Raw genomic sequence first — 15178 nt, 5'->3', positions numbered from 1 at the left:
GATTTGTGCCGGTCATGCTACTCTCTCCGTCTAAATATATGGTTTTTTTAGATTTGAATATGGACTATATACAGATGAATATGCATGTATTTTAGAGTGTAGATTCATTTATTTTGCTTTGTATGTATTTTATAATAGAATCTTTAAAAAAGACTTATTTTCAGAAATGGAGGGAGTACTTTGTTGGATGTAAAAATAAAGTAATGATAATTTGGTGGCCTGCAATTGTGGAACGAGCTCCGTAGACCGTAAAAGATTCAGGGCCTCTTTGATTCACAGGATTACAAAAACACTGGAATAGAAAGAATACAGGAAATCTATAGGGTTGCAGTTGTAAAACAGAGGATTGAAAAACAGTGAAAAGTATAGGAATATGAAATAAATGAAACGTTTGAAATGCAGGAACTGAAATCAAAGGAATGCATTATTTAGTAGAGAAACCATGCGCTGGTATGCAACTTTGTCCCTCTTGCCTCGGTCTTTGTGTAAAAAAGAGGTCTGACTCAATGTTTCACTTCATGCGAAATCACAGGAAACCAACAATGTTTCTCTGGATTGCAACAGTATTCCTCCATACTTGTTCCTGCAAATCAAACATTGCTATAGTAGCAAATCCTATGGAATGAGAATTCCTGCGTTTTTCCTATGAAAAATCCTTTGAGGAGGCCTCACATTTTTTAGGGAGAGTAAAGATTCACACTTTTGTAGGAAAAGTAAAGATACACATTCTATGTAGACTTGTGAATCTTCCGGAGAGAACAATAGAACAGGATACCGACAGACAGGTCAGCCATCCTATACGTACTGAATCTCTTGGAGGAAACACTGAAACTGAAAGCCGACGGCCAGCAATCCAGCATGCATGCATGCCCTGATCCGGCAGATGCAGAGAACCATGGACTTTTCAGCTGCCTACTACACCTATATTATAATTTCTAGCAAAACGACGGTGCGTCGGGTCGTGGACCGTTGCAGAGCGAGGAGGACGCTGTTCTTTCAGCAGCTGGTTTTCTCGGTCGCCCCGGTTTTCCCTCACCAAGTCAGCCCTCTCGGGCCTCATCGCCGGTTTTTTACTCTGTTTCGGCTGCCGTTGACCTCCAGCCCCTTGGCCACGCCGCCACGGTTTCCATATACCACACGGGGCCGAGGTTTGAAACCAGCGGAGTCGCGCGCAGCGCTGCAGGCAGGCGAACGGAGGCTGGACACCCCTGTTTCGGCCGCCTTGTCCAAGCAAAACAATGCAACTTCTTTCCCTACTTGCACTCCAAGCATACCCTTAATTACTCGCCGATTCCTCCAGAACCAGGACTATATATACACGGCTCGCCTCGCCTTCGTTCCTCACCAAAATCTACAGCCAACGAACTGCAGAGCAGAAACAGCGACAGAGATCCGTCTTCTTCCTCTTCGAGTTCTTGGAGCTTGCGACCGACAGGGACGGGGATGGCGACCGCCGGGAAGGTGATCAAGTGCAAAGGTTTGTTTGTTTCTGACAGAGCAGCTAGTTTCATCTGATTTTGATTTGATTGACGTTGGAGGGTGGAGATCTAAATTGCATGGTTGATTGCAGCGGCGGTGGCATGGGAGGCCGGGAAGCCGCTGTCGATCGAGGAGGTGGAGGTGGCGCCGCCGCAGGCCATGGAGGTGCGCGTCAAGATCCTCTACACCGCCCTCTGCCACACCGACGTCTACTTCTGGGAAGCCAAGGTATCCACACAAACACACAATTGCATCTCGTAGTCAGGACGGGTATGGTGACGAAGACACGTGGATCAATGGATAGATAATTAACTTGCCATGTTCTGCTTGGGTTTGTTTGTGCAGGGGCAAACTCCGGTTTTCCCTAGGATCTTGGGCCATGAAGCTGGAGGGTATGCATCCTCTCTGTCTCTGTCTTATTCTGTTTCATCTTTGTTGCTTGGAGGAATCTTGAATCCTAAATCATAGTTTATTCATGTTGGCTTTCTAGTTTTAGTCAGAGTGAATCCTGATCTGTCAGTGCTACTAGATTGACAACTATATACAGCAAGTGCCCGTATTTTATTGCCATGGGATAAAGCATATGAAGAATCACGACACAACACTGATCATTATTTATTCACACTAGCTTCTAATTATAGTCATCCTGATTCCTGAACACTGATCTGTCAGTGGTATTAGATTGATACCTACATACAGCAAGTGTGCATATCTTATTGCCATGGGATAAAACATACTATGAAGAATCATGTTTAAACGTCATCCATGACGCAAGCTCACACTGTAAAGTGCTTTGGACAATCATATGGTTTTGGACTAGTTAATTTTGTCAGCTGCCGACCTCCTCATTATATCTTTACCACGTTTTTGTCAGCTGCCGACCTCCTCGTTATATCTTTACCACGTTTATAATCAAAGATTCCTTGGCAGTTGTCAATTTTATTAAAGTGGACCTTTTCTGCATTTTATTGAATGATGAGTATTATGTTTGCTTTTTGTAGTTTATCTTTTCTGCTAACTTTACTGACTTGCTTCTTGTTGCAGCATTGTTGAAAGTGTCGGAGAGGGTGTTACCGAACTCGTGCCGGGTGACCATGTCCTCCCGGTGTTCACTGGCGAGTGCAAGGACTGTGCCCACTGCAAGTCAGAGGAGAGCAACCTCTGTGACCTCCTCAGGATCAACGTGGATCGTGGCGTGATGATCGGTGATGGGGAGTCTCGCTTCACCATCAATGGGAAACCGATCTTCCACTTCGTCGGGACCTCCACCTTCAGCGAGTACACCGTGATCCATGTCGGGTGCCTCGCCAAGATCAACCCAGAGGCGCCCCTTGACAAAGTTTGTGTTCTCAGCTGTGGTATCTCAACTGGTAAGAGATGGCTCCTCATGCCATTGTTTCCAAATGAAACACAATGTTCAGGGTGACTCCTTTTAGTTGCTGAATTGTCATTTCCTGCAGGACTTGGTGCTACCCTCAATGTTGCGAAACCGAAAAAGGGTTCGACGGTGGCCATTTTCGGTCTTGGAGCTGTAGGCCTTGCTGTGAGTGACGTTCCAAGTTGTTTTTGTTGTACGACATTTTTTTGCAGGCTGCAGAGAATTATGTACTACATCCATGACTAATTACTGTGTGCTTCTCGCATGATCAGGCCATGGAAGGGGCCAAGATGTCTGGGGCATCAAGGATCATTGGTGTGGATTTGAACCCTGCAAAATACGAACAAGGTACGATCTGCCTCAGAGAAACCAAGGATATCTTAGAATATTTTTTTGGATGGAACACTGAACATCATGCACATTATTTTTCAGCCAAGAAATTTGGATGCACTGACTTTGTGAACCCAAAGGACCACACCAAGCCCGTGCAAGAGGTATGTTCATGCCCCTCAGTACACTGCCTGTGCCATAAAAGTATAAAACTCACTGTTCAATGTTGCTCTCCAGGTGCTTGTCGAGATGACCAATGGTGGAGTCGACCGCGCAGTTGAGTGCACTGGCCACATCGACGCCATGATCACCGCCTTCGAATGTGTCCATGATGTACGTAGCTCTCAATATACCTATATATAGTCTCTACTCCAATGATAATTATTTGAAATCTATTTTTAGAGTTTAGACTGAATGATGATAATTATTTGAAATCTATTTTTAGAGTTTAGACTGAATGATGAAATCTTCTGTATGCAGGGGTGGGGCGTGGCGGTGCTGGTGGGCGTCCCGCACAAGGAGGCGGTGTTCAAGACAAGCCCGATGAACTTGCTCAACGAGAGGACCCTGAAGGGCACCTTCTTCGGCAACTACAAGCCGCGGACCGACCTCCCGGAAGTCGTGGAGATGTACATGAGGAAGGAGCTGGACGTGGAGAAGTTCATCACCCACAGCGTGCCCTTCTCGCAGATCAACACGGCGTTCGACCTCATGCTCAAGGGGGAGGGCCTGCGTTGCGTCATGAGGATGGACGAGTAGATGGTCTCTTATTCATCGTGTGTCTCTTTGTTTTAGTGTTCACGGTTTGGTCTTTGGTTTCATTGCGTCTGTCGGCAGCTTTCAGTTAGCATGTAAATTACTATTAGTAAGTGTGTCACAATAGCGTGCAATTTCTGTGTTAATATTGGCGTCTTCCGTTGCAAATCAGTTCTTCTATTTTTTCTTCATTCTTGAATGCAGAAAGCTTTAGATTTAAACTGTTTACTTACATAAATGACACAGAAATAGATTTGAAGATACAAATATACTATTATTATGATGATCTCAAGCAGTATACTATCAAATTTCAACTTTACAAATTTTCCTGCGACCAAATAAGTCGCTGTTCTTGACAGCCCTTCCATCAGGGAAGATGGTTTGGATAGTGCCGGAGTGATTCTAGGCGTCAACAAGGGTGCGTCCTCTTTGCATGAAGTAAAGCCAATGAGTAGTAACTCAACTTGCCGAAATACCTTGGAGTTTTTTTTATAATTACAAAAAAAAAGTTCATAAGTTTTTTTTAAATAAACTTGACTTTCTTTTGCACTAGCATATAATTTTCCGCCAACAAAAATCCAGCGTCGACTTCAGAGCAGAAAAAGCAGAAAAATTGGAAGTTTTTTTTGGCTTGAAGTCAACGTTGGGTTTTATTGGCGAAAAATTACATAGTAGTAGTGCAAAAGGAAGTCTGAAAAACTTCTGAACTTTTTTGACTGTTTTTGTTAAAAATAAATCCAATTCCTGGGTGGAACCAAACGTCCGTGCCCCTCAACTTGCACGCTATACTCAAAGAGCTCTTTTATGGTAGGGACAAATGAATATTAACCATCGCTCCAACTTGATCTAATGTGCTACATCTTCCGATGCTAGTAGGCAATAGTAGTACCCTAGTAGAAATATAAAGAGTGAAGTGCTTCATAGGTCCTCAAACATTTTCCAGGATCCTCGAACTATGAAAATCGGCATTCATGTCCTCGAAATGTAGCAAGTGTGTCATCTAAGTCCAAAAGTTGCACAACGCCCTCTGACCAGCCAACTGATGCTGTTGAACCATGACACGTCGGATAGGGGGACATTCGTACATATTGCCATATTGGACCTAGGTGGCTCGGTTCATCCAAATATGTAAGTCTCCCTTGATTTTAAGCTTTAACTCTAATCCTGATTTGTCTAACAAAATATGAGTTAACTTTTTTCAACAATCATCGGGGAGAGAGCCAAAATGTATTACTAAGCCACTCGGTGGCAAGCGTTGCAATAGAGTGCTAGAGCACGAGAAGGTAATGTTGTGGTGGAAACCATCTTTTGAGTAGCATCCTTAAATAAAAAAAACTAAAGAGTGAAGTCAAAGACAATGTTTCTAATAGTTACAATGGGAGAGTGCACTACATTGCGGAAGACCAGGGCATTGTGAGAACTGAGAATCCCTAATTCTTCATAGAATGGAGAGCGCCATGGATGGCCAGACATTGGCGTCGAGCCTCGACGGCGTTTGGACATCCCATGCTCGATGGAGAAGGGTGCAAGGTATAACGCCCTCGATGCGGCTATATCTCCTACGTGTCGAACCACGACTTAGAGGCATACCCGCATTGAAAGCAATGTCGTAAGTAAGGTAATCTTCACAGCAACCCATGTAAATAGATAAAAGGAGAAAAGGTACATAGTTGGCTTACAATCGCCACTTCACACAATACATGAGGAAAGCATTACATCAACCAGATACAATCAAGGTCCGACTACGGAACCAAAATAAAAGAAGACTACCCCAAATGCTACACAGATCCCCGATCGACCCCAACTAGGCTCCACTACTGATCAACTAGAACGAAACAACACAAAGGGCAAGATCTCCATCGAGCTCCTCCTTGAGCTTGGTTGCGTCACCTGCTTCGTAACATCGGCACACTCAGATGAGCAATCTCGTTCTCAGGGCACACTCAGATGAGCAATCCGTACAACTAACTAGCCCTCGAGTTTCCCTGAGGTGGCGTTGCAAGGGGCTCTAGTTGGACCAACACTCAGAGGAGCACTGGCCCAGGGGGGGTTTAAAATAATGATGACCCTTGAGTCTGCAGAACCCAAGGGAAAGAAAAGGCTAGGTGGCGAATGGTAAAAGCAATGTTGGGCATTGCTGGAGGAGTTTTATTCAAGGTGAACTGTCAAGGGGTTCCCATTATAACTCAACCGCGTAAGAAACGCAAAATCCGGGAACATAACATCGATATGACGGAAACTAGGACGGCAAGAGTGGAACAAAACACTAGGCATAAGGCCGACCCTTCCACCCTTTACCAAGTATATAGATGCATTAATTAAATAAGAGATATTGTGATATCCCAACAAAATATCCATGTTCCAACAAGGAACAAACTCCAATATTCACCTGCAACTAACAACGCTATAAGAGGGGCTGAGCAAAGCGGTAACATAGCCAAACAACGGTTTGCTAGGACAAGGTGGGTTAGAGGCTTGACATGGCAATATGGGAGGCATGATAAAGCATGTGGTAGGTATCGCAGCATAGGCATAACAATAGAGCGAGCAACTAGCAAGCAAAGATAGAAGTGATTTCGAGGGTATGGTCATCTTGCCTGAAATCCCGCAAGGAAGAAGAACGAGTCCATGAAGAAGAAACAAACGAACATAGTCGAACGGGTCCTCACAAACGCGACGTTATCGGAACTAACCCGAAGAAGCAACACCGGAAAGAAGCAAACAACAAAGTAAACAACCATCACATAACCATGGCATGATGCGCAAGCAAGTATGATGCATGTCCGGTTTAAAATGGGCATGGCATGGCAAAGTGCACAAACAATACTACAGATTAAGTGGAGCTCAATATGCAACGAGTTGCATATTGACGGAACACCACATGACTTATTTAGTTCGATCTCGTTTATGTACTCAACAATATTAAATGTTGTTAAACATGGCAAGAGATGAAACATGAGTAGAATACACAGTTAGGCATTTTAAATGAGGCCGGAAACAACAACAACAATTCCGGTAAATCCCCATATGTCAAATAGCAACATTAAAGCAAGCAACAATTTAAACATTTTTAAAAGTTATTATCATGATGCGGATGACATGTTCAAGTGTTATGCAATATGTATGAAAATGTTGATAAGAGCATATTATGAAGCATTTGTCATCGTGGCGGAAAAGAAAGGGGTGCCACGGCGACGATAACGAAACGGTGCCACGGCAACGTTCCAGTTCCGACAACTCATTGAGACGTCGGTGCAAAAGAAAGTGATGGGAGCGAGCAAAAGATGGTGGGGTGATCCCGGTAATCGGGTCCCTACGGGTTAGCAGCAAAAGAGGAGAACCGAGCAAGTGACAACTCGGACATGGTGCAAACATAGGGTGCAACTCATACATCACACAACATGCATTCGTTCCGCGGGTCATCGTCATGGCGGTTATACCTTCGAAGCGTGCAAACGAGGACGGTTCGGGTTCGGTGCAAAGTAGAGGAAGTAGACGTTCTCGGGACGTTCATAGTGAAAGTAGTCGTTCACGTTCGTAGATGTTCGGGGTCACAACATGGGACTTGGCATCCACGGGGTCTTCGAGGGTCGGCGGTAGTCGTTCGCAATGCTCGTGATCCATGGTTTTTCGGGCAATGGTAGTCATACACGGTTAGTAGACGGACTTGACGGGTCCGAGGGCTCCGGCCCTCGTGGTACTTGGCGCAAGACCGTGTATTCGTACATCTAAAGAGGAACTTGGCTATCCGAAGGTGTACTTGGCGAACAACGGTCATCGTGGTACTCGTCGGTCCACGAAGTCGTTCTCATAGGTCTTGGTGATTCGTTCGGTACTCGTTTATGTAGTAGTCGTACACGTGTCTTCGGTGGGAGTCTTCGACAAAGGTACTTGACGTTCCGGTGCGGTAGTCGTCCACGTGGTCCTGTGGTCTTGATAGCTCGAAGGGGTGCTTGGCATTCTCGGTCTTGTGGGTCGTGGTACTTGGCATGGAGGTAACCATCAGGGCTACCATTCATTGGAAATGAGTTGCACCAGGGAAGATTAATGCAGCGGCGGCAACAACCAAGTTGAACGAAGGGGACGGCTCAGACAGGAGCTTTTGCACGGGGAGGAGGCTGACGAAGAGCACGGAGGTGGAGGCAGCAGTGCTCCTGGTGGTCATCGGCGGACAAGCAACGAGAAAAGGAGGCGAAGCCACAGACGCAGAGGGCCGTGTGGTGCGGAGCAGAGGCGGACGAGAACCTCCTGGTCGCGGCGGCGGCGAGGACGATCTGTGGTGCTCCTCACCGGTGAGAGGACAGCGAGGGAGGAGTAAGTGGCAACAAAATCGAAGCTCGGGGACGAGGCACCAAGGACAAGGCAGGGGAATAGCGACCGAGACGGAGGGTAGCGTGTGGCGGACGGAGCAGCTATTGTAGTGGCGCTCGAGCTGCAAGAGGTGGGCGCTGGTCGTGGTCGCCGACGATGGAGGCGGAGCAGAGGACGGGCGAAGCAGAGGAGGCGGTGGCGGACGCGGGCGGCAGCGGGATCCGGGTAGGAGGAAGGAGAGGTCAGCGGCGCTTGGCGGAGGGGCGCGAAGGATGAGGGGGAATCAGGGGAGATAAGGAAGCGGGTGCGGGCGCTTCCTGGTGATGAATGTGTGCGGCGCTGCGGGAGGGAGGAGAACGGGGAGATTTGGATTGGGCCAGGGAGAGGGTTAGGGTTAGGATGGGGGGTTTCGGCTGGGCCTTAGAAGGCCACAGGAGTCCTTGGGCCAGGGAGGGAAAGGAATGGGCCGGCCTGGGGCTGAGGGAAGCAGGGGAACCGATCTGTGCTGCTCTCTCTCCCTCCAAATTAACTTCTATTTGTTGCAAAAACAGAAATAGAGAGAAAAGTACAGAGGGTTAGGTGTTGAAGTAGGGATGGAGGAACATATTTCTGGAAAACATGAAATATGTCTGATTTAATCAAATTAGTTTGGGAATTTTACAGACTATAAATTTAAACATGTTCGAATTTAATTCAAACTTGCATGAATTTATAACCTAACCAAACTGAAGCCAAATGGGCTTAAATTTTATAGGATGACCCTACATAATAAATATGATTTATGGGCAAAAGATGAAAATTTATTTGAACAATTCTATTTGCAACTCAAATAAATAGAGAAAGGGAAAAAAGGAAGTGGCATAGGGATTTGAAACTTTGGTGAAACCAAGTTGGAAGTGAGCATGGGGTTGATGGAAGGATCAAGAGAAGAGCAGAAGTTGCAGTGCACATGAGCAACTAAATTAAACAAACACAACAATGGTATGGAGAAGATGCATGATGCAAAATAAAATAAAACAAACATCACAAGCGAGCAAGCCCGCATGAACATGATGGATGCAAATGCACATGGTAACATACATGAAGATGGAATGCCAAGGTGAAAATAAAAGATAACACAAGCATGATGATGCAACAATTTAAGACAACACACAGCGACAAGGAGAAACATGGACGGCGTCTGGAGCATCGGTCTTGGGGCGTTACAACACTCCACCACTATGAGAGGATCTCGTCCCGAGATCTAGAATGGCACCGGAGGGAAAACGGAAGAGAAAGAGAAGAGGTAAAACTGAGTTGCTTCTTTGACAATTGAGTGAAACCAAAGAACCTTGAGAGGTTAAGCCATTTCAAGAAAAAAATACAACAGAGATGAACAAAGTTGAAATCACTCCGTTAAGAAAGAGGAACAAGGAAGAACAAATTCGAACAGCACTCCGGTTGAGAAGGGATGCAAGACTTGATAAGATGAAAAGAACTTGAGCAGAGGGCACAACACCCCGGTTAAATGGATAAGCACGACAAGAACATGATCTTCACAATTCGAGATGATGATTGAAAAGAGCAACATCACAATGACTCCGGAATAAAAGAATAGAAGATAGATAATTGAAATAGGAGAATGAAGAAGAAAATGCCAACTTCTGCCACAAAAGAGCTTGAAAAGGCATCCTTAGGAGAAGGGTCGAACGGAGATGTTTGAAAACCAGCAACGAAAAGAACAAGGTTGTAGTGGGCTTATGGAGAACATCTCAAAACTGAGTTGAAATTCTGCCACTGACGGAAACGATAGATTGGATTGATATCAACAAGGAGACGAGAAGCTTATATCACCGGGAGGATAAAGAAGAACTTGGGTCATTTATAAACACCATAAATAGCAACAATCCTTAGGGAAGGCTTAGATGAAATATAACCCAAGATACTCCAACGATGAGGTTGATGGATTTAAAATATCTTATTCTTAACAACATGTGAATCATGAAACATGAACTCAAATTATCAAGAATGACATAATACCACCTCTAATGATACGGTAGAAAGAATTGCACTCCAGATTACAAGATGAAGAAATACTTGAGCTCCTCTGAAAAGAATCTTGATGAAACGCTTCGAGAAGGAAATAAATCCTTGATGAACCATCATGTATAGCCTCCATGAAGAACTCCGGTAACAAAAGAATAATCACACGAAAGGAAAGAGAAGTTGAAAACACAAGGTGAAGACTTGCAATGATTAGATGGACCTCCATGGTGAAATAATTGAAAGAGGTTGGAACTCCGGGAAAAAGAGAAGATGAAACAATTGAAATCATGAATTTGATGAGCCTCCGGAATAAGGAATTAATCACTTGGAAGAAGCAAGAATAAGAATTACATTATGCGTATCCCTCACCAATTAAATTGGTGACAGTCGATGGCTTTGGCATACTACTTATTCTCGTAGAAAGGAATTAAGATAGATATAGCGTCAACTTGAGAATGTCTTCAACGAACCACCGAAATGGTTGAAACAACGAATAAATTGATATGATAAAGACGGAAGAGAAATCTTGAACGAACCACCGTAAGAATTGAAAATGAACAAAGGAAAGGGATAAATCACCGGGTAAGAATTAGCAAATGAACGAAGATGCTTGAGAGAATTTAGATCCATGAGAACGAAGACATTACGAGATGATTAGAGAATCCTTGATTTAAGCACCGGTATGATTTAGAGTATGAGAGCTGAAAGCTGGAATGAACAAATCTTAGATGATGGGCTCTGGATAATCAAACTGAACAGAATCTTGAATTGCTCCGGATAGGTGAAAAGAATTCTGACAATCGAAAACAATTATGAGAGGGTGGGCTCGAACTAGAATCACGAATCTCTGAGAGAACGGATAAGATATGGAGGAAAAAAATTTGTTCGGTCTTCAAATGTTGAGAATGATGATGAGAAACACCACCATGAGTTGTTGAGGCACTCCGGAATAGAAATTAGAAAGGTTGAACCAACGATGAAAAGAATTTGAAAGATCATGGAGAAAGACATTTGACTGATCAAAAATTCATTCTTACGTCAAACTTCGAAAAGAGTTTTAGATAGCTCCGGGAAATTAGAAGAGTCAGGTAAGATCCTGGGGAAAGACCCTGTGGGTAAGGGCCCACTCAAAAGAAACACCATTGAACGATTACTTGAAAGAGAGAGTGCGCCGGTTGAATTAAATGGCTTGAATGAGATAACATCCTCGAAAGAGCTTGAATGAATGTAGAGTGAAAACATGAATCTTCGAGATATCTTGAGCACTCCAGAACAATTGAATAGCGAGAAATGACTGAATATAAGGTGCACCGGCATGAGAAAGCATTTGAAACGGGGGAAAAGGATATACTCAACAAAGCTTGAATTGAAACCACCGGAGAAGAAAAGAATGGAGAATGATGAACTTGAAGCTCCGTTAGGATCTTCATGAGAATCACCGGATAAGAATATTGACGGAAAAGGATGGAGAGGCTTCAGAAGAATAAAAGGATACTTGATTAATACATCGGATTCCTTGAAGAAAAAGGGTGGGAGGGCGGGAAAAGCAAAGGCAGCTTGGGACGAATGGAACAAACACCGTTGAGAAGAACTGATAATTGATCTTGCTGATATTGAAATGATCGGATCCACTTGAAGAGAGAAACACCGGTTGAAAAGGATTGACATGACAATCTCGATTATAAAGAAGGATTAGAATACACATAGGAATATGAGAACACCACTTAGGAAAGGTATGGAATCAACATTTGACTTCGAAGCAACTCGAATACCACAAACCAAAACAAAACAAAGGATTGGCTTGCAAAATAAGCCGGAACAAACATATGATAGAGATTTCGTCCGAAGTTTTCATGGTGGGGTCTACACGGGCTCGATCGTACAACACCATCATGTACAAGGCAGTGCACATGACATACGAAGCATCCCCGAGTTGGCATAGCCAATGACTCTTTAAGACACAACGAGACCATTGTAAAACCAACCGTGAATAGGCAGACCAAAGGACGTCGAACCCCAATTTCATAGCATACATCTGTCGGAAAGATATCCTTAGAGCTACTTGAATTCCCACCTATGAACTCCCGAAATTTTCCGGTTATGCAATCAGGTGTTGGGGATACAGGGGAAGCATAATATCTCACCCAAAACTAACAAATCCTACATCCAGCTATATCCATCCTTCAACACATAACCAAGAAACCTTCGGAAATCGTTTACCTCAACCTTCGAAAAGCATCCGTTATACGAGTTATGGCAATACTCCCGAACTCCCGCCCCAGTACTGGGTGGCGTCGAGGTTATCTCACCAACAACTGCATAAAAGAGATTTTCGATGTCGGTGAAACTAAACTCAGGTATTCCAGAACTACAACGATAAAATTGTGACGAAAACACCTCGGAGCTCAACTCCCCGGGACACTGCCACAACCCCTAAATGTCAGGAGGCACCAAGAACAATGTTCTCATCACAAAACCATCGGAACGATTCCAAGATACCCGCGTGATCCTAATTTTTTTAGTGAAATTTGAGAAGAGAAGAGTCAAAACACTACGTCAGGAAGCCTCACCAGAGCGACGAAGGGACTGAGGAGTAAAAAGAATTCCTAACTCTCCGATATATATAATCCAAAATGACTCAAAACATTTTTCTAGACTCAACACGCCAACGATTCGATCAAGCAGGGGGCTCCTAAGGTCGGGGAAGGCTCTGATACCAACTTATAACGCCCTCAATGTGGCTATATCTCCTACGTGTCTAAGCACGACTTAGAGGCATAACCGCATTGAAAGCAATGTCGCAAATAAGGTAATCTTCACAACAACCTATGTAAATAGATAAAGGGGAAAAGGTACATAGTTGGCTTACAATCGCCACATCATACAATACATGAGTAAAGCATTACATCAACCAGATACAATCAAGGTCCGACTACGGAACCAAAATAAAAGAAGACTACCCCAAATGCTACACAGATCCCCGATCGACCCCAACTGGGCTCCACTACTGATCAACTAGAACGAAACAACACAAAGGGCAAGATCTCCATCGAGCTCCTCCTTGAGCTTGGTTGCGTCACCTGCTTGGTAACATCGGCACCTGCAAACTGGTTTTGGAAGTAACTGTGAGTCACGGGGACTCAGCAATCTCACACCCTCGCGATCAAGACTATTTAAGCTTATGGGTAAGGTAAAAGGTATGAGGTGGAGCTGCAGCAAGCGACTAGCATATTTGGTGGCTAACATATACGCAAATGAGAGCGAGAAGAGAAAGGCAAAAGCACGGTCGAACAACTATGATCAAGAAGTGATCCTAGAACAACCTACGTCAAGCATTACTCCAACATCGTGTTCACTTCCCGGACCCCGCCGAGAAGAGACCATCACGGTAACAAACGCGGTTCATGCATTTTAATTAAGATAATCTTCAAGTTTTCTACAACCGGACACTAACAAATTCCCATATGCCCATAACCATGGGCACGGCTTTCGAAAGTTTAAATCCCTGCAGGGGTGTCCCAACTTAGCCCATCACAAGCTCTCACGGTCAACGAAGGATATTCCTTCTCCCAAGACATTCCGATCAGACTCGGCATCCAGGTTACAAGACATCCTCGACAATGGTAAAACAAGTCCAGCAACACCGCCCGAATGTGCCGACAAATCCCGATTGGAGCTGCACATATCTCGTTCTCAGGGCACACTCAGATGAGCAATCCGTACAACTAAAACCAGCCCTCGAGTTTCCCTGAGGTGGGTTGCAAGGGGCTCTAGTTGGACCAACACTCAGAGGAGCACTGGCCCCGGGGGGGGGGGGGTTAAAATAATGATGACCCTTGAGTCTGCAGAACCCAAGGGAAAGAAAAGGCTAGGTGGCGAATGGTAAAACCAATGTTGGGCATTGCTGGAGGAGTTTTATTCAAGGTGAACTATCAAGGCGTTCCCATTATAACCCAACCGCGTAAGGAACGCAAAATCCGGGAACATAACACCGATATGACGGAAACTAGGGCGGCAAGAGTGGAACAAAACACTAGGCATAAGGCCGAGCCTTCCACCCTTTACCAAGTATATAGATGCATTAATTAAATAAGAGATATTGTGATATCCCAACAAAATATCCATGTTCCAACAAGGAACAAACTCCAATCTTCACTTGCAACTAACAACGCTATAAGAGGGGCTGAGAAAAGCGGTAACATAGCCAAACAACGGTTTGCTAGGATAAGGTGGGTTAGAGGCTTGACATGGCAATATGGGAGGCATGATAAAGCATGTGGTAGGTATCGCAGCATAGGCATAGCAATAGAGCGAGCAACTAGCAAGCAAAGATAGAAGTGATTTCGAGGGTATGGTCATCTTGCCTGAAATCCCGCAAGGAAGAAGAACGAGTCCATGAAGAAGAAACAAACGAACATAGTCGAACGGGTCCTCACAAACGCGACGATATCAGAACTAACCCGAAGAAGCAACACCGGAAAGAAGCAAACAACAAAGTAAACAACCATCACATAACCATGGCATGATGCGCAAGCAAGTATGATGCATGTCCGGTTTAAAATGGGCATGGCATGGCAAAGTGCACAAACAATACTACAGATTAAGTGGAGCTCAATATGCAACGAGTTGCATATTGACGGAACACCACATGACTTATTTAGTTCGATCTCGTTTATGTACTCAATAATATTAAATGTTGTTAACATGGCAAGAGATGAAACATGAGTAGAATACACAGTTAGGCATTTTAAATGAGGCCGGAAACAACAACAACAATTCCGGTAAATCCCCATATGTCAAATAGCAACATTAAAGCAAGCAACAATTTAAACATTTTTAAAAGTTATTATCGTGATGCGGATGACATGTTCAAGTGTTATGCAATATGTATGAAAATGT

At 44.3% G+C, this 15178-nt stretch overlaps 1 protein-coding gene across 1 annotated transcript; it reads left to right on the top strand.

Moving 5' to 3' along the window:
• Positions 1-1166: 1166 nt before the first annotated feature.
• Positions 1167-4134, top strand: LOC125550872 (alcohol dehydrogenase 3-like). The gene is made up of 9 exons (XM_048713981.1): positions 1167-1477; positions 1571-1707; positions 1825-1871; positions 2524-2849; positions 2940-3022; positions 3130-3205; positions 3290-3351; positions 3425-3520; positions 3668-4134. The coding sequence occupies exons 1-9, from the start codon at positions 1444-1446 to the stop codon at positions 3944-3946; spliced, it is 1140 nt and encodes a 379-aa protein (XP_048569938.1). The 5' UTR covers positions 1167-1443; the 3' UTR covers positions 3947-4134.
• The last annotated feature ends 11044 nt before the right edge of the window (positions 4135-15178 follow it).

This window comes from Triticum urartu, chromosome 4 (genome assembly GCF_003073215.2).
Source record: "Triticum urartu cultivar G1812 chromosome 4, Tu2.1, whole genome shotgun sequence".
Lineage (NCBI taxonomy): Eukaryota > Viridiplantae > Streptophyta > Magnoliopsida > Poales > Poaceae > Triticum > Triticum urartu.
This window is presented reverse-complemented; position numbering and strand designations above follow the sequence as displayed.

Excerpts from the sequence above, each read along its gene's own strand:
- LOC125550872 (XM_048713981.1), top strand. The coding sequence starts at position 1,444 with ATGGCGACCGCCGGGAAGGTGATCAAGTGCAAAG. Across the intron at positions 2,850-2,939 it reads CAGCTGTGGTATCTCAACTG|GACTTGGTGCTACCCTCAAT; the intron begins GTAAGAGATGGC and ends CATTTCCTGCAG. Across the intron at positions 3,206-3,289 it reads CCCTGCAAAATACGAACAAG|CCAAGAAATTTGGATGCACT; the intron begins GTACGATCTGCC and ends ATTATTTTTCAG.